The 19,538-nt window shown below is 45.1% G+C and overlaps 1 protein-coding gene across 2 annotated transcripts in view; it reads right to left on the bottom strand.

Annotated features, from left to right (window-relative positions):
- Positions 1-19,538, bottom strand: part of PROSER1 (proline and serine rich 1) — a 269,213-nt gene that overhangs the window by 50,664 nt on the left and 199,011 nt on the right. For both annotated transcript variants that reach the window (XM_085621763.1, XM_085621762.1), the window contains exon 11: positions 14,017-15,748. In XM_085621763.1, coding sequence (XP_085477889.1) covers positions 14,017-15,748 — 1,732 coding nt within the window. The remainder of the gene's footprint in view (positions 1-14,016; positions 15,749-19,538) is intronic.

A 19,538-nucleotide genomic window follows, 5' to 3' on the forward strand; every position in this document is an offset into this window, starting at 1 on the left:
ATACCACCACCCGTGGTCAAGGCCGGGGGCAGCAATGGAAAATTCCCCCATTTTCAGGAATGCTGTGGTTTGGGAGATATATGCACCCCCTTCTTCCACGAGTAAGCCATGGTTGATTACAATGTTGCAATTTCCACATTAGGGGACACAGCGAGGTAGACTTCCTAAGCCCTTAGAGCTATGACTACAGCAATATCTCTTGCAAAGAAAGGGAGCACTGACGAGAAACTTACACTCCTATCTGTAGGCGACACACATTTGGTAGAAAGACATTTTAAGGAAAACATTATCTGGCACAAGAATAAAGGGAATATGAGGAACCAACTCAGTTTTGGAGCCCCCTAATTAGTACATACACAATATTCAATTCTATTAAAATTGAATTATTATGCCCCAAACTATTGTAAACAAGCATTGGCATAGCCAATAGGTCTCGCCTTTGGGACCTTATAAGTATTTAGTTATGCAGCACAATATCCTTGGTGCAACAACATCAACTGTTGCATGGTTAAACACTTATAAGGTCCCAAAGGCGAGACCTATTGACTATGCCAATGATTGTTTTTGTTAGGCACGGGGATTTTAAGTGATTTACCCAGAATCACAGGATCTTCAGCGTTGTTGCCAAGACTCGGACCCAGTTCCCCAGATTCGAGGTCGACCGCCCTAGCCGTTAGGCCAACTCCTCTCCCTCTCAGCTATGAGGTGAGGCTGCTTAGACCCTGCTAAACTGTGACTGAGACTCGGGCCCCTAATCATGATGGGTAGGTTACCAAGCTTCATACTAATTAGGACGGGAATCCTAAATAACCCAGGAGCAAAAGATTGTACAGTAGATAGTGAAATATCAACTGTCAAGGGTAAGCATGTCAAGCAAACCAACTTCAGCCAGTATTGGCTTTTAGCTACCAGTATGTTTGTTGCATGCTGGGAAATGAAGTCCTTACTTCTAATGCGAACAGTACAGTTAGAAACCCAGCCATGCAAAGTGTGTGGTACAATGCTCTGGATTTACACTGGATTAGCTATTTGCGATTCTCACTGCCTGTGTCTAGTTGACATCACAGTCTAAAATAATCCACTGCATGCTGGAGTTAGCACAACACCCAGTCACGTGTTACAATGCTTGCTGCACGCTGCAGACACTGATGTTGATCAAAGCAGTGCAAGTTACATATGTATTGAAGAACCCTTATTTGCTGCAGTGGCATTGCAACCTCAGTATTTCAGGACCAAGTGTGCCTGGCTGCAGTGTATGACGGCCACTGAAGGCCACTAAGGGTCACTTGTTGTCTTGCATACCGGGTAGTGCAGTATACAGGGTTACTCTCCACATTACATGATAGGTACTGCAGAACCCAGCTTGTTGCCCTGCAGACTGGGTATTCTAGGACGAAGTGTTACTTGCCGAATTTCAGAATGGATATTGCAGACCCCAGGCTAACGTGTTGCCATGCATAATTTGTACTGCCGGATGAAGAGTTATTTGTAGCACCGTATACTGGGTAATGCAAGGTCCAGTGTCACTTGTTGCATTTAAGCTGAATATTGCTGGACCCAGCGTGACTGGTCTGGCTGCACTGTATACTGTCTGCAGGACCCAGTGCCATTGGTTGCAGGGCACCGTGGGTAGCCCAGGACCGAGGTCAATGATTCCACTGCATGCTAGGTATTCCAGGACCCAGTGTCACTCAGTTACAGTGCATGATGGGTATTGAAGGAAACAGTACCCTCTCTACAATGCATGCTGACTATTACTGGACCCAATATCGCCTGACATACTGCATGCTGGACCATGTAGGACCAGGTAAACCTAGTTTCTGAATATGCTGGATTGGCATCACTTGCTGCGACTGATCCTTTTTCGCGCATTACATATACTCTGAACAGTTCACCTTTGCACCGATGCCCGCCCCATCTTCAGCCTATTCCTACTTGCTCAAACGAAAAATGTGTAGTTATCTACCTGCCCTCACGTCTCTCATCCATCAATGTTAATAACTCGTTCACTGTTGTAGGTGTTGCAAAGTGCAACGCCTTTGTGGCTTTGACAATACACAGTGCTTTAAGTGGGAAAAAAAACTGGGGGTGCTCTAAAAGGGGCGTGGTTAATGTCTTGAAGGGGCGTGGTCTATCCGAGTAGGGCGTGGTCTATCCGAGTAGGGGCGTGGTCTAAGTCAAAATAACTAGCACTGTGTGCTTAAGAAAATCATGAGTACCGGCACTTCTCCGTGTTCTCCCATTGAGTACCGGGACAACTGGTGCATAAGTGACTGTCACTCTTTGTGCTCTGCAAATAGGCAAAGGATCAGATGTGCATGTTTTCTGAACACTTTTACATGAGTCACTGATGGTCACCGTGAGCAGCTCGCATTGCACTCAACTCCTACTACAGAGCTCTCAATAGTGGCCTGCCATAAAGACCCAACTACAACATGAATTCACACCCAGACATATGGAGGCAACTCAGTTCACTGTGCTCTATACAAGAGCTGCATGACAAAAACTACAGAAACACAGCATCAGCAAAAACAAACACTTACGAAAAGAGAGATGAACTAATATATGTGAAATGTAATCAGAGACTGCAATATTGATATGGATTACCTTTGGGTTTTTACAGTTATTGTTGAATAAGCAAGGCGTGTGGTTGCCTGTAAATGTAAGGACACGAATATGGGGTCCGGTAGGGAACGGCTTCAAGTCAGTTTTTTATTACTAATGGGTATGAGACCGAGAGGACCCGTCCAACTTAAAGGCCTGAGTCCAAGTACTTCCACTCGTTATGGAGTAATGGAAGGCAATGTCCGTCGGAGGGTGCACAGACAGTGATAGAGATGTTGCATTGTATTGATCGGAGTTAGGTGCTCCTGGGCGTTTTTTCTTAGCCAACTGTGCAGACTTCAGGCTTGGAGTGACTGGTCTGTCAGTCTGATGCATGAGTGGGCCGCACAGAGCTCCTACGTGCATCATTTGGAAGGTAAGGTCGTGTTTGCAGAGGGATATGCCTTTTCTTGTCTACCGCAAGCCCCAGAAATACAGAATGCTAGTATTCGGTGCTGCCACTCTAAGGGCAGAGGCGCCCAGTGTCGTCGGATCGTCTGGAAACAAACAATGTGTGATGCAACTAGGGCGATTACGGGTCAGAGGCGCAACTAGAGCCAAATTTCGGGGGGGCTGAGCAAAAGTTTCGGGGGGGGGGCTGAACTTTAAGCAATAGGCAGAGTGGAGCTGCAGGGGCTCTTAGAAGGGGTGAAATAACAGCAAGGCCTCATTAACATGCAAATGGTCTTTTAAAGACCTGTGAAGTGCTCGGGTGCGGCTGCTTTTTTGCCCGGGAAGGTGTCTCATCCCGGGCTGCCATACACGACGGGGGGGGGCTGAAGCCCTGTGAGTCCAATGGGTGTTGCGCGCCTGTTACGGGTTGCATATTAACTTCGGTCTCTGGCGGCACACGATGTAAGGTCTTGTGCGCTTACAGAGTCTGAGCACCGGCAGTTTTTTTTTGGGCCCTCAAAACGGGTCCGAAAAAAATAAATAAAGAACGGACTACCTTTAGTAGTCTCGAAAATAGAGCCCGATAGAGACCCGTTTCGAGGGCCCCCCAAAAAAACTGCCGGTGCTCAGACCCGGACAGACCCGGCCCACTTAAAGCCCTGACAATACATGATTGCCAAATTCAGCTCTTCCGTTCAAAGTGCTTCGGCTAATCGTGAAATAACTAAGGGTGGGCGTAGTTCGCGAAGTAGCACTTCGCGAAGCTACGCAAAGTGAAGTTCGCACTACGCGAGCTACGCGTAGCACTTCGCGAACTGCGTAGTAACATGTTCGCACTGTGCAAGATGTTGTTTTCAATGATTGCACAGTGCGGACAAGCAACCGGCACTGTGCAATCATTGAAAATGGCATCTTGCACAGTGCGAGCTGTAGTTTTCTGCTGCTCGAGTAGATTTTTACTCGAGCGGCAGCTTTCTCAACGCGAACTGGTAGTTTCTCATCGCGAGCAGTCGCGAGCATACGCGACCCCTCGCAATGAGAAACCTGACCTCTTCGCGTTGGGAATCTCGCCGGGAGGTTTATTTTCCATGCTCGCGATCGCGAACAAGGAAAAAGTCTCGCCGGGATGTCATTTTGCTTGCTCGCGGTCGCCAACTTGACGTTGAGGACCGCGAGCAAGCAAAAAATGACCGCAGCACTACGCAACACTACGCTACGCGTGTTCGCACTGTGCTACGTGCAGTTCGCGTAGTGCGAAGTAGCGCGAACTTCGCAAACTACGCGAGCGTAGCGTAGTGCTTCGCCCAGGCCTAGAAATAACCCGGTGTCCATGTCACACTGCGCATGGGGTATGTGGATCGGCACTTGTTGGGTATTACTGGACTGGAAATCATTGGCTGCAGTTCATGCCAGTCGTTGCGGGATTGACGGTCACAGCTACAGTGTATGACTGACTGAATGTTGTTGGTCCCAGCGGGTGCTAACTATTGCAGAACCTGGCATTGCTATCTCCAGTACATGATGTGATTATAGAAGCCTATGTCCGTTCAGGCTGTTCATGCATTGCAGCGCCCTGTACATCACAGTGTATCACATTCTTGGAAACAAAGCCTCTCACAGCACTGCCAAGGCCAAATAGCCAGAGCCCCCGCGGGCTTCGTTTGTACAAAACAAAACAAAACAAGGGCCGATGCAGCAGGGGCAGCTGAAACCCTCCGTGTCCCAGTTCGCCCAACCCCGGCACCTGCCGTACTCACTCACCTCTGCCCGTACTGGACCTGCGCCTGAAGCTGTTCCTCAGGAAGTTGGCAAACTGCGCCATAACCCGGTCCCTCGCAGAGCCCGGCCCGCTTCACCTGTGACCCGCTCCGCACCGAACAAAGGTGCTCAGGCACCCTGCGAACCCCGCACGCGGAAGTGCTACACGCTGCCATCTTTCAGCTGACTCGGTCACCTCAGACCTGCGCACACCACTTTCGCATTCAAGGGGTGCGCGCGGCTTTCGTTTTCTCTTCACCTTTCAGGACGTGCCCTGGAAGTCCCTGTTTGGAGCCGGAGGAGTTGGTGCCTGTATTCTAAGAGCAGCGAGGGAGCGCGACTATGAAAAGTCCCCTTCAGCGCCATATGCCTCGGATTCACGAGCCGACAAAACTGGCGTGCTGTCTTTCTTAGAAAGATGCACGAAAAGCCCAATAGACTGGGAGAAAAAGAAAAGCACGAGCGTGTGGTGAGCTTTCTGAAGCCCATTACTAAAAGTCTCGCAAGGGCTCGACCTAAAAATATGGATAAGAACTGTCAGATTATCATACAAACACAATCAAAAACCAAACCAAAATCAGAGTAATTGTTGCTGCCTAGTAGCGAGTTGCTGGGTTAGAACACTTCGTAGCCTTTTACTGGGTATTTTAGATTAGTTATCGGTTACTCTCAGCAAGGTGATACAGCAACCACATGCTGTAGAGAGTTCACTTACAAACACAGCATACAAGCCATTAACTTAGCACACATTATTGTTATGGCTGTGTCAAATTACAATCTGATTTCTGTCAGAAAACATAGAGTTAGACCTATAATACTGTTACCACAATATAGACACAGCCAACCTTAGGAATGATGCATTACACCCTTAGAAGTGGTTACTGTGTTTTCCTATTAAGGGACTAAACCCCATAAAGTGACTTTTCCGATGGGCAAGGCAGGGGTAGGAAGCTAACGAAAATGTAGGTTAAGCAGTGGGGATAAAGGCAGCCCACATGGTCTCTCTTTTCTATTGGGTATACCTCCACCTGCATTTTAAAAATTAAAACAAATAACTCTACAGATTTTCACAGAAATCAGAAGAGATTAAAAAAAACATTTACATATAAAAAAAAGCCTCCATCCAGAAATAGAACAGGGAAGAAAGACAAGTCACAGTTCTTGTGCAACACAAGGGGATTACGCCCTACAAAATAGCAGTTTAGTTTAAAACAGACATTTTTCATAATAAAATTGCAATTTCATCAAAAAAGCAGGCACTGCATGCCAACTTCTCTTCTGCTTCTCACCCATACCCCCACCCCCTATGTAGGGGAACAAGCCAATAAAGAGGTTTAGAAAAGAAATAAGGCTTTGCAATGTCCTCAGCGATGTGGGGTTGCAGGATGGAAGGAGCAATCTGTCCCAACACCCTTGGCTAGGGTGTTAAAGCACTTAAATGTACTCCTCCACCACCCCCTGACATCCTAGAGAAAAAGAGGATGAGTCAAAGAAGCCTATTTCCTATCTCTACTGAAGTTCCAGGAGAATTATAAATGCAGCACTGGTAATGCTACAGAGATTGATTTTTTTGGGGGGGAGGGGGGTATACACCATCACCCTTGACAAGGGCAAAGGGGGGGGGGGGGGGTATACACCATCACCCTTGACAAGGTAGGGTTGCCCAACAGTAATCCAATACTCCAGGTGGTAGCATAAAGCCACTAAACCCATCACTATTGGGCAAGGCAGGGGGCAAATAAATGCTGCAATGTTCCATTGAGAAACAAACACCCCTTTGGAAACGTTGAGGGAATAATAATAATAAATAAATAAACCACACAGCCCACATGAAAACATGAGGGGGGTAAGCATCGTAAACACAACCCTTACTTTGAGAAAGGTGTATGTGCAGCGTTTGGGTCAAGTACTTACCCCTGTCCATGGGAAAGTCAGTGGTGAACAATGTGTTTTTCACACACCAGGTGAGAGTACGTATGGTGAGTAAACTATAAGTAAGGTGCTAGTTGGAGGGTGTTGCAAAGGACTGAAACAGAGTGAAGCTCAGACTGTGGAGGAGGAAGACAGTGGTATGGGTGGGAGGGAGACACTGCTGTTTGTTTGCACTCTTGATTTGCCAATTATATAAATAAGGGAATACATGAATGCACAAATAACGCTCATTCTGATAAGAGCAAGTACCACGGTGAGGCATTTTGTGAACACTCTGGGAGCAGTGTTGACCCCGAATGGCAAATCTTTGAATAAATAATGATGAGCACTTACTACAAAACATAGGTAGCGGCGATAAGTGGGATGGATAAGTACGTGAAAACAGGCGCCCTTCAGATCGAGATCTGTTATAAAGTCGCATTGCTGCAGCAGAAGAATGACATCCTGCACAGTAACCACGTGGAAAAGGTTTGAGAGGTTGCACCGGTTTAGGGGCCTCAGGTCGAGTATTGGCCTTTTTGGGCTTGAGGAATTAAAGGGAGTACATCCCGTTGTCATGATGTAGCAATGGTACCGGCGCTATTACTCCTTAAAGGATAAGCGGCTGAACCTCTTCCTGAAGGCGGCACGGGTGCTGTGTGGGGAAGGTGTTTTTGTGGGGCAGGATGTTTGGTGAGGTCTCAGTGAGCTGCAGGAGAACCGCATTTAATGATGGAGGACCAACTGGTTGAAGGTCATCTCTTCCAAGTGCAGAAGGAACCCCTGTAGTTTCCCCCGACAGATGTAGTGTGATCAGGGAATGTGTATTGGGGGGGGGGGGGGGGGGGGGGTTGGGAATGCAAGAGATTCACTGCTTGGTGGAGGCAGCTCCTTTGGTCAAGCCTCCTTCAGCTCTCATTTTGGCGAGAGAATCTGGGAAAGTTGTTTATCTGTCCCTCCTATACTGTGAACTGCAAAAGGAACCAAGGAGAGTTGATGTCTGAAGGATATCCATCACCTTGCCTGTGGTCCATAGAGTTTCACTGTTGAGCAGCAGGTTCGGAAGATGCTGTTGCACTACTGGCTTGAAGTCAGAGACAGGATGCTAGGCTAGTATTAACAACCCTGGCTGCAGTGTCAGCTGCGTCAAAAGCAATGTAATGGTGGCATATGAAATGGTTTTTCCTTCAGTAACCAGCTCTTGTCCACACAGTCTATACTGCTCTGAGAGGTGATTGAGGAGTTCTGCAATCTCGTTCCAATGTGCCCTGTCTTTTCAGGAGAGTAGGCCAATGGAGTTAACAATTGGCCAGTGTACGGCTGATTGCACTGCCACCTCTTGACTGCTGCTCAATATTTTTATTCTCCTTGTCAGGTGGAGTGTCCCCTGTACTGTGGGCATCAGCGTGTTTCTGCATCATTGAAACAACAAGGGAGTCTGGTGGAACGTGGCCGCAGATGTAGGGAGGGTCATTGGGTGAGTATCCCTTCAGCAAGGGGAGGAACTGGAGGGTGCACTGTGTTTTTGAGAGCATTTATATCAAGAAGTCATTGTCTTCTTGGACGACGTTCATACCTTTATGAAAAGTAGCCACCTTTGTATAACCTCCTAGTACGAGGTATTGTGATCAGGTAGGGAAGGTTTTGCCAGGCACAGATCACGGTCTGTATTGCCCGGGGGAAATCAACATCTTAGTCGTCCCTCGGGTCGTCCTGGGTTCAGGATCACAGAGGGCACTACAGCGTTCCCCCTGGATACAATGAGATGCCCTCTCCATAAGAAGAGTTTTGTGACACTTCCAGTGAAGATGGCACATATGGGGGTGGCAGTAAGGTAGGAGGGGAAGCTTGAGCAGGGAGAAGGGCTAGTGCCCCTCTGTTATGAAGTATACAGGACGCCGGGTAAACAAGAAGACTCCTTTATTTGACCATCCACTCTCCAACTACAGATCACTACACTCAACATTCTAAGGTAAGCTCTAACCGAAGATTCCATTAGGGAAAGAGGGGAAGGGGTGGCAGAGTGTACCACTATAAAGTACAAGTTACAACACACCTCCCTTACTTATTCAACATTTTACAATTTTGTCATAGCACCACAGTTGACTATTTTCCAACAGAAGTACATTATTGAAAACTTTAGACACATTACATTGTGGGTAAAACATGCTTTGGTTACTGTGATCTTTGAAACTGCGTCTGACCTGTACCAAGTCTCCTACCTCATAATTGTGGTGTTTGACACCATATCTGGTGTCATACCAGTTCTTGTAAGATTCTTGATGGCGTAAGATCTTCCTTCCCACCTCCTCAGTGTCAATATTAACAGGTTTACCCCCACCTAGCCAATTAGGGTTGAGTTTCGTGCCCGGTTCTCTACCCCTGAGAGAAACAAAAGGGGAGATACCAGTAATGGGGTTGGGCGTGGTGTGATAAGCCCACAAACATTCACACAAGTATGATTCTACTTCAAGATTACTGGCTATAGCCAACTGAAGATGTTCCTTTATGAGTCGGTTGGCCCTCTCGACCAACCCGTTGGCTTTAGGGCAATACAATGCTGTTTTCTCAATTTATCTTTCCGGTGAACCTTCTCTCCAAAAATGCTCAGTTCTAAACAGACTTCCCAGACATTTTTTAGGTCGTCATCAACTTCCGTACGCTTGTCTGGCCAGCCCTCTACTATGACCTTCTTGAGTTTATTGAGCTGATCGTCTAGTTGCATAGCTTTTTCCCATTCTTCTTCAGTGATTGCTGGACCATTCACAGCTAGAATTGGACTATCCAACAATTCTTCTTTAAACTCATTTTCAAGAGGTGACCTGGACAGAAAATCCGCAACTTGGTTCTTGTTTCCTGGCATGTATTCAACTTTGAAACAATAATTTTCCAGTCCCAATATCCACTTTCCTATTCTGGGAGTACTGTTTTCCATACCTTTCACAGAGAACACATAAATGAGCAGCTTGTGATCCGTTCTTATGGTAAATTTTAGCCCCCACAGGAAAAATTTGAAGTGCCTCACTACCTAGAAGCACGCCAGCGCTTCTTTCTCTATAACAGAGTAGTTTCTTTCGGCTCCTGAAAGGCAACAGGAGGCGAAGGCTATGATCTTTTCTTCTCCCTCTTCTTTTTGTATTAGTGCTGCTCCCAATCCTTTATTGGAGGCATCGGTGACGAGAATAGTTTTCCTCCTGGCATCAAAAGTGCTCAAGGCAAGTGACTTGAGAATTAATTTTTTCCTTCAATGCGTCCACAATTCTCTTGTGACTGTTTTCCCATACAAATTCTGCATTCTTTTTAAGAAGACTGCGCAAGGGGTCACATTTGGTGGCAAAATTCCTGACATACTTGGACATATATTCTAGTAATCCTAGTAGTGACTTGAGTTCTTCCTTGTTCTTCGGTTGAGGAGCATCACGAACAGCAGTAAGAAGGTTCAGTTTGGGACGGAATCCCTTCTCAGATATATAGTGCCCCAAATAGTCCACAGACGGAACCCGGATCCTACACTTAGACTTTTGAACTGTTAGGCCAGCATCCATAAGTTTGGTGAATACCATTCTGAGGGTGTGGTTATGCTCCTCCAGAGAGTCTCCATACACCAGAATATCATCCTGGAAACCAGGCATTTTTCCTCCTTCCCCAGGATATGGTGCATAATGTTTGGGAATACGGCGGCCGCCGATGCCAGTCCAAAAGGTAACCGCTTAAACATGAATGCGCGCAGTGGGGTTATGAATGCAGTCAAGGGTGGAGATCAACTTGATGGTACGCTCGCGATAGATCGAGGACACTAAAAACTTTGGCGTGACCTATGGTACTGAGCATGTGATTTATGTTAGGTAATGGGTACTTTTCCACCCAAATGCTCTTGTTCAAGCTACGTAAGTCTACACAGAGCCTAATACCATCACCACTAGCCTTAGAGGCGATAACAATCAGGGCCAGCCACTCCGAAGTGGTGATGGGTTGAATTATGTCTAACTCACACAACCTTCTGATCTCTTTCTCCAAGGGTTCCTTCATTAGATGAGGAACGGGTCGCAACTTGTGTACTACCGGTTTTGTGTTGACTTTGATCTTGATCTTATGCTGGAAGTCATGGAGGAGTCCAAGTTTGTTCTCAAACAGCTTGGGAAATTCTTCACATATGTCACTACCTTTAGGGTCTTCATTGGTCAAAAGGACTTGTTCCAAGTTGTTGGGGTCCAGGATAATACCCAACGCCTTCTGGTGTTGCCACCCTAGTAAATTGGAACCAGATTCGACAATATAAACTTTCCCTTTAGTGCACCTCCCTTTAAACTCTATGTGCATCTCTTTCATGCCAACTAGAGGTATAGGTTCCTTGGTGTACCTAGTGGGTGAGATGTCTGGCTTCATAACAAATGAATCTTCCTTGTTGTCCATACCTTCAAAATCATTACGGTTAATTAGGGTGAAAGGAGAGCAGGAGTCGGCGAACATAGAGACGGTAGAATTGTCAAGTAGTACTTCACATTTGGGGTATACCATGTTAACACAGCCAGATCCATCCTTGACTTGGAAGACATACTTCTTCTCTTCAGGATTGTCATTACTAATTTCTTTTACTTGGTTATTATCCTTGTTAGGTCCTTCTTTGCTGTGTGGTTCACCTTCTTTGCACACCCTAGCAAAGTGACCTTTCCTATTGCATTTTTTACAAGTGAAAAGCTGGGCAATGAACGTAGTTGGCTAGATGGTTATTGCTTCCACACCTTTAACATCTAAGTTTCCTACTAACATTTGAACTAACACCCTGTTGTACATTCTCACCACTTTTAACTTTGCACACTTAATTTTTTACTTCTGGTTCCTGTACATTGGCTACTAATTCAGGGGATGCTTTCATTTCTTTAATACATTTCGCCGTATGTTCTACAGATATAGCAATGGCTACCGCTTCTCTGAGATTAGGGTTTCTAGCAAGTAGTTTCTCCTGGATACGTGTGTTGTTAGTGCACCGCACTAATTGATCTCTAATGAGGGAGTCAGTCAGATTACCAAAGTTGCATAATTGACTGAGTCCTCTAAGGGCTGCTATATAATTAGACACAGTTTCCAGCTTCCCTTATGACCTAGTAAAACATGTATGCCTTTCAAGAACAACATTTATCCTGTCCCCAAAATGTGTCTCCAATTTTAACATAGTGTTAGCAAAGACATCAATACCCTCTGCTTGTTCTCCCTCCACCATTTCTGGTTCAGGTAAGGTCTCATATATTTTCCTACCATGCACCCCCAAATTATGCGGGAGGATCCCATCCTCGTTGCCAGTGTTTTGAAGTATACAGGACACCGGGTAAACAAGAAGACTCCTTTATTTGACCATCCACTCTCCAACTACAGATCACTACATTCAACATTCTACGGTAAGCTCTAGCCGAAGATTCCATTAGGGAAAGAGGGGAAGGGGTGGCGGAGGGGACCACTATAAAGTACAAGTTACAAAACCCTCCTTATGTCATTTGTGCTTTGGAGTGGGGGGTGGATCCAAGGCAAGTTGCTCCTCAAATGACTACTTTCTCTTACTTGGCAGTCTCCTGTGGTTTGGTGGTAGCTTGATGGAGATTTTCCCAGTTTGTGGGTAAATGAAGTCACTTTTGGCAAGCGTTCTGATCCTGGAGAATCGGTTGCTCCGAGTCGTCAGGGCCAACTGTAGATGGATATTTCAGTGGAGAATGGGTTTTTGGCGTTGCCAGGGTCCTCAAGGTTGATGTCTTTGGTGCCAATGGCAGCTTAGATGCTTCAGTGCGGAGGTCTGCTTTGGTGTCAATTTTGGTAACACCTTAAATGCCAGAGCCCGCCGTTTCAGTGGAAGGCCACAGCTTATGTGGGGTGTTTGTGCCTGGAGAAGGGAGCAGTGTCAGCTCCGAAGGCTTCTGTCAGGGGACAACCATGGCCCCAAGGCAGTGGTGGAACAGCAGTTTTTTGCTGAGATTCTTGGCTTGACGCCCGACCCCCCCACCTCCCCAGCTGCAGCAGAGCCCTGCCTGTCCACAGGATCACTGTGCAGCAGTAGGTTGTGACTAGATAGCGACCCCACTCAAAGACGAAGTACTCTGGGTTGGTGGACCTTGGATCTTGTTGCTTCTCACCCCCTTTGATTCAGAGAGCAAACTTGCCTCTGAACTGCAGCACACCAGTTGGGCCTCGGAAGGGCAGGCTTCGTCCTCCATCCTGACGTTGGGCGTTTACCGAAGATGTTGGGGGTGTTGTCTTCACATCTGCATTCTTCGATGGACCTACCTCCATTCACATTAGTATCGGAGGGTCTTTTCTTCAGCTGGAAGGAGAGGCAGATATTTCACGTGGTCTAGTCGTGTCTGGAGGAGAGGTAGAGATTACAGACTATACGGTGGTCAGTCCAAGGAAACTTGGAGTGACACTGGGGCCAGTATTGGGAAGGTGTCTTTTCCATCACTGACCTGGAACTCTCATTGAGGAGGTACTGGAGACGAGGGGTGAAAGGCCCCAGGAGAGGGCTGAGACCCGGCCAGAAGAAGTCGAAGTGATTTGGGGTGTCAAAGGTTCGCGAATGAGGAAGAAGGGGGATCAAGGATACATGAAGATGGTCTCATGAATACGGGAGTTGAATACTCTAAGAGGCCTGGCAGTAGCACTATTAGACACTGAACACGGAGCACAATCTGTACACATCCAAACCTGATGGTGGAAAAGAAACAATCTAACAATGAGCCAGTGCCCTGCATATTACCAATTAAAGGAGTCGCTCCATCTTGTGACTTGAAACACTTCTTCGAAGAAAAACAAATTGCAATGTCAGAGCCACAATGCCAGGAACCTTGTATTTCTAGTATCAGTATGATAAATATAAAGTAGCCTACATCATTGGACACAACAACTCTAAACACTGGTGCAAGTTCACAGTTCAGAAACCCCAAAATATCAAACAGCTCAAACCCTATATAGGAGTCAAACTATCACAAATGAAACTGAAAACACACCACTTTTAATCCACATTCGGCTACATTTTCATCAAAGAAGTACCTGGTGAAGTCAGTTTATCATGACAGCTATAAAAGGTTTGGATACTCTGAAGCAATGCTCAGAAAACTGCCCCATTAGATTACTTTCACATTTTTACCACTAACCCAACTTTCAGAAAAATATTTCAAATAGCATTTGGAGCAACTGCCATACAAAATCCCAGCAGGATTGCCCTGAAGCCATATGGGCCTTTACCCACTCAAAGCATTACAACCACAAATTATTGTTGATTAAATGGTGCTGAAACAATTTGTTAAATAGGTCCTACGAATAAAGGAATACATACGTATAATCTTCCTTGATTCGTGATCTTACCTTGCTTGTGCAACTAGTGCAGAATTGAAATTCGAACTAAAAGCCGAAGCAAATCCTGGCAGAACAGAAGCTGCTGATGGGCATGATGAAGGTGGTAGTGGAGCGACAGCTGCAACTGTAGAAGGAATTTGCATGCCCGGGAATGTTGGAAGACCAGAATTTATAGGTGGTGTGTTTGAGACTGAAAATCCAGGGAAGGATGGATTGGATGAGGCCAAATGTCCTTGAGGAACAGAATAAAGAGAGGGTACAGCAGCAGATAGGTTCACAGGAAAAGGGGACGCGCAAGCTGTGGAAACAGAGACAGGCAGACCGGAGAAAATTGAAGAAGCTGAGGTGGAATGAGGAGAGGAAGCTGCTGAAACCATTGTGGTGTGGTCAGAGAATAAAGATCCTGCCAAGCTAGCAGATGAAGTGAGGATGTGGCTGCCAGGAAATGATGTAGTACTAGAGAGGGAAGTGAAAGGGGGAAGTGAGGAAAAACCAGTGGGGACAGTAGAGGAACTATGCTGAGCAAGAGCCATTGAAGAAAGAGTTGAGTTATTTAATGTTGTACAGAAGGATGATAAAGCAGCATAACCTGGATTCATGGCATTAGATAAACTGCCTGGTCCTGAAGCACCAGGGGCAAAGACATGGCCTAGCACTGTTGACAGATCAAGACCGCTGTGAGAAGGAGTAGTGGAACGAGAAGGACCCTTAAAGGCAGAAGGGATGGGACTTGCGGGTTCAGGTTTTATAGGAACAGGAGTACTTGGAACAGGTGTTGCAGAAGAGATGGCACGCTCTGCAACAGGTGTGGCATTGTTGTGGAACAAAGGGCCAACAGAACTACATCTTGCTGACACAGATGAATTGGATGGAGTTACTGCAGGAGAGTGGGCAGGCACCTTTGGAGGTGTAGCACTGTAGCTGGATGCTGGAAGAGAACTGGGGCTTGGGAAAATAGGCACTCCTGGAGTAGAAGCCTTCTGAGGTGTTGGTGTTGAAGTGGGGTTGTAGCATTTGTTTGCAAAGGTCCCTGAAGAGTCAGACTGTTGCGAAGAAGCAGCTGTAAGAGGAGAAGGTAACGGAGAGGAATTTAGTAATGAAGCATCATTTGGTGTCAGAAATCCTTTCAGGACAGACAGAAGAGGGTTACCCATTGCAGTTTGTCCTGGGCTGCCTACAGCAGAGGCTCCAGTAAGCTCAGATAGGGCTGAATTAGGTAAACCCTGTAAAGCGGGATTTAAAGGCAAAGGAAGACCAGTAAAAATGGAGGACATTGGATGGCTACTCACAGAGGCAGTTGAAGTAGTGGATGAATAAGGAAAGCTTGGGAAAGGGGAAGACACGGATGTGAATGCTTCATTCTGTACAATAGTAGGGCATGGTGTGGAGGAGCCACGAGGTGTTGGTGGGGCTGACGGAAGTCCTGAGTAAAGTGGCGGAACAGGTGTGGTTGGAGAACTACTAACAGATGATGGAGGCAGAACAGATGATGGGCGGCTTTTTATAACAGTCGGTGTAGGAGTAGAGCGCTTAGGGGATGGGACAGCAGGGGAGACTTGTCCAGGGAAACCAGTTAGTGTGGGCGCTGGCAGGTTCTTCCCAGAAGCAGATGGAGTTGAAGGATGACTCATGGGCTTAGCTGGTGAGGAAATCGGAACTGGAGTAGCCGCTGGAGTGGGTGGAGCAGACGAAATAGGAGGAGCAGGAGGAGAAAATAACTGATTTGCGGGTGCTGAAAAAGCTGAAAAGAAAAAAAACAAGGTTTTTTTCAAACTGTAGATGAGTAGTCAAAGTTAATTAAAACACAAAGAAACATATCAAAGCTGTTCATATGTATTCATACATACATAGCAAACATGTAATAGGGAGTTTATTACCACTATTGAGGAAGTATGATACACTTCTACCCCTCAACAATAGTAATACAAATCACAACATAACTGGCTGATTTACATATATGGTTTATGAAAAAAGGTGGTGGCTATCATTTGCAGTAGCCTAGGTAAAGAAAACCATATTAGGGACTTGTAAGGAGGAGATCGTATGAAGGACTTATTTTAACAGACCTTCACAGAAACAGCCTTAGACAGTATGTGCCTTTTTGAATGACTATCTGGGAAATAGTAATTCAAATGCATTTCAATTAACTATTTAAAAACCTTGGCATTGTGGATGTTGGAATGAAGGGAAATTTGCCAAACTATGTTCATTCATACAGGGAGTACAACTAGAAAGAGTGGTATTTTTTTCTGTAAATCATTCAGCATCACAATGAGCCTTCAGAAAGTGGTTCTATGAAATGTGTTCTGTTGTTTTGTTGAAGGTAAGTCCAGCTGACATATAATAATAGCTTTTAAATATGTATTGCACCTGGTGTGTTGTACTAGATATTACACCTTGATGCATTAAAATAACTGCTGTTTGATGACAAAAAAAAACTAAGCCTTACTAAGAAACTAAATGAATTTTGAATGTAGCACAGAATGCCACCTTTAATTATTTTTCAAACTGTTCATGCTGCGTCACTGAAAATATATTTATGCACTATAGTTCATTTAACTTACTAACAAAAGTATTTCAAACAACATTACACCCCTATGCAGTTATCTAATTATTATACCATAAGTTCCACATTGTATGTGTCACTGAGAACCAGGCAGAAAACTGAAAAAACCTCTAACAGACCTATATTTCTTTCAGGTATAGCCTAAAGCTTATAAACGCCCCCAACAAGCACAATTTTTCTTTTACCTTTTACAAGAAAACATTTCAAAATGACAATCTTTATTTGAAAAAATATATTATTTTTTTATTTTTAGATTTTACTTTTCAAAGAGTGATAATTCATTCATAAAGACAGTGAATTCGCAAATCGCAAAATTCCATAATTACTATATAATAGCAAAATTCGAGATAAATACGCACAAAATAATTTTTTTAATAATTCAATTCTATTTAACTACCTACCCCAACCAACTCATACAAACGCACTGAGAACCACCTTGTGTCCTATGATAAGTAACAAACAGCTCCAGTACAAATGATTACTGGATGGATTGAGGTACCCGCATTGTTTTGTATCACAGTGAAGCACTATTTATGAGGCAATGTATATTTCGGGGACAACAAAGTAGGCTGCTGCTATGCGTTCCTGTGTTTTTAGTCTTTATTGTGCTTAACTTTTAAACATAATGAAAAATATCAGAATAACTAATGTTGTGGCATTGAAAGCACTGCCAATCTTGTTGGTCTTCAGGCTCTCACCACTCTATATATACAAGATTCATTATTACAAAATTAAAAAACCTCAACACTATAGGTCCTATTCCCGAAAAAAGTAGTAAATCTGCACCTACAGAATAACACCTACATAGGTTGCAGATGTAATACTAAAGAAAATTCACAAAGATTCCCAGAAGTAGAACTAAAGACCTGCACATGCCACAGGTCTCCTGGCATACTACTGAGTATGTCATGTGACATCTTCTGCAGGCTCCTATTGACAAGTTAAGGGAGTAGGGGAGGGCACGTTTGTGCACATTAACAAACTTACAAGCTAACGGCGCTTTGTAATGCCCACTTCCCACCACTTGCTTGAGATGAACTGCTGTGGAGATCTCCGTATTCATAGCAGAGACTACTGCAACAGAAAATCCATTTACACCTGTCAGGAATCCTCCAGTGAATTCCTGGCATAAATGGAGGCATTTTCAATCTGCAACGTATTTAGAGCTGAAAATGCCTTTGTGAATTGCGCCCTGTGTTTCAGGAGGCACTACCATATGCTATTACACAATGTCACCATGTGTTTGTTAATATATTTTACAAGGGTCCTAATTTCTCCACTCTATCAGATGATTACATCATTTAGGCTTGTTTTATGAATGGCAATTGACTTTGTAAAACGTATGGTTTAAAAAAAAAACCAGTTCTATAATAAATTCTACATCAGCTTAGGTATTTTAATCATGTTTCAAGTCACATCTCGCCATGGAAAGATTTGTTTTTCTGTACTGATGCTGATGCCAAATGTCATGCTCCAACACTGTATCGGTGGTGTAGTACCAAAGCCTTTATTAAACACTGTGTGGTCGCCACTGGGTAGTTACAGTTAGGATCATGTCTCCATAGAAAAAGCTTTTTTTTTTTTTCTTATAATTTTGGCGCCGTTTCACAAATCTTCCCAAACTTTCCAATAAAATGTCTCATCCACCAAAAATCCTTCCTGGAAAGTTTTGTGATGACGCAGTGATACCACAAAAACAGCTGAACAGGATTACAGGATTACATCACATTTGGCAGAAAGCTAAATGTTGGTCTAGAAAACGTGCTTTTTGTGATTTGGTCTAAATCCATTTATGAGTTTTTGAGTAATTAAGGCTCACGTTTTTTTTATATTTCATTCCACTGAAAATCTGTGGAGCAGACTGATCTCCACAGGAGATCTGATTGGCTGCCACCACATCAACAACGGAGTGAGTTTTATAGCTGGTATTAAGTGTGATTTTACAATTAGGTTGTTTGGGCTTAGTTTGTAGCTCGCCATTATTTATGTACTATATCTGATGCTATATATCTTGGCTGTTTACTCTTATTTTTGTGTATTTTCCTGTTCAAAACAAAAAAACAATGTGGTGGCAACCATCTTAGGACTCTGGACTAAATCTTGAGTATTGTAAAATCCAAAAGAAAAAAAGATATACTGCTGCATATTTGCTGAGGATCTGAGAATCTGCTGCAACATTTTTGCGGACTCCAGTACTACCAAAATAAATACCCTATGGGGTGGCTTGGGGCCTGGGGGCGGCACAACTAAATATTTAGGGGATGGGTTGTGTGGCCCTGATCTTTAAGCCTGAAAAGACCCCAGGGACCTTATCCCCTGGGGCCAGCTCACCCCCAGTTTCATGGAGAGCCCACCCAGACACACAGTAGTTTCCCTGCCTGCGAGAGCACAGCCAGGAAACACCTGCCTGCTCCCACCCTGCAAGAGCTTTACAAATGTGACACGTATGAAACTCAGAATGCACCTGCCCCGCATGCATGCATGCAAAAACAGCTCCTCCTGCTAGGCGAAAGCAATGTCAGCTCCCGATGCTCCCAGGATGGGTGCATGCAGGCTGCAGGCAGGCAAAGGGGACCCTAGGGCTCCCCTCACCCCAACATAGTTTTTTTGGGTGGTGTCCTGGGTGGGTACTGGGGCATCCATGTACCCACCTCCTTAAACTACTGGTTTAAGGAGGGGGGCTGTGTGTTCCGCCCCTTAAAATAATAAATGCCTCGGCGAATGGGGCCACAGTGGCTCGAGGAGGAGGGTGCACACCCCATACCCCTAAAATTTTTAAAAGATAGGCACGTACGGATGGGGTCCTCCTCCCCTTAAAATAAAAAAGGCTCGCACTATCATTGCCCGTATTTTGAATTTTCGCGATCAGGATGCAATCCTTCAAGCAGCTAGCGTGAAAGGCGACCTCCCTTACGATAATGCGACGATCAGATTCTTCCCGGATTTCACCCTGAAAGTGCAGCGA

This window comes from Triturus cristatus, chromosome 8 (assembly GCF_964204655.1).
Source record: "Triturus cristatus chromosome 8, aTriCri1.1, whole genome shotgun sequence".
Classification (NCBI taxonomy): Eukaryota; Metazoa; Chordata; class Amphibia; order Caudata; family Salamandridae; genus Triturus; species Triturus cristatus.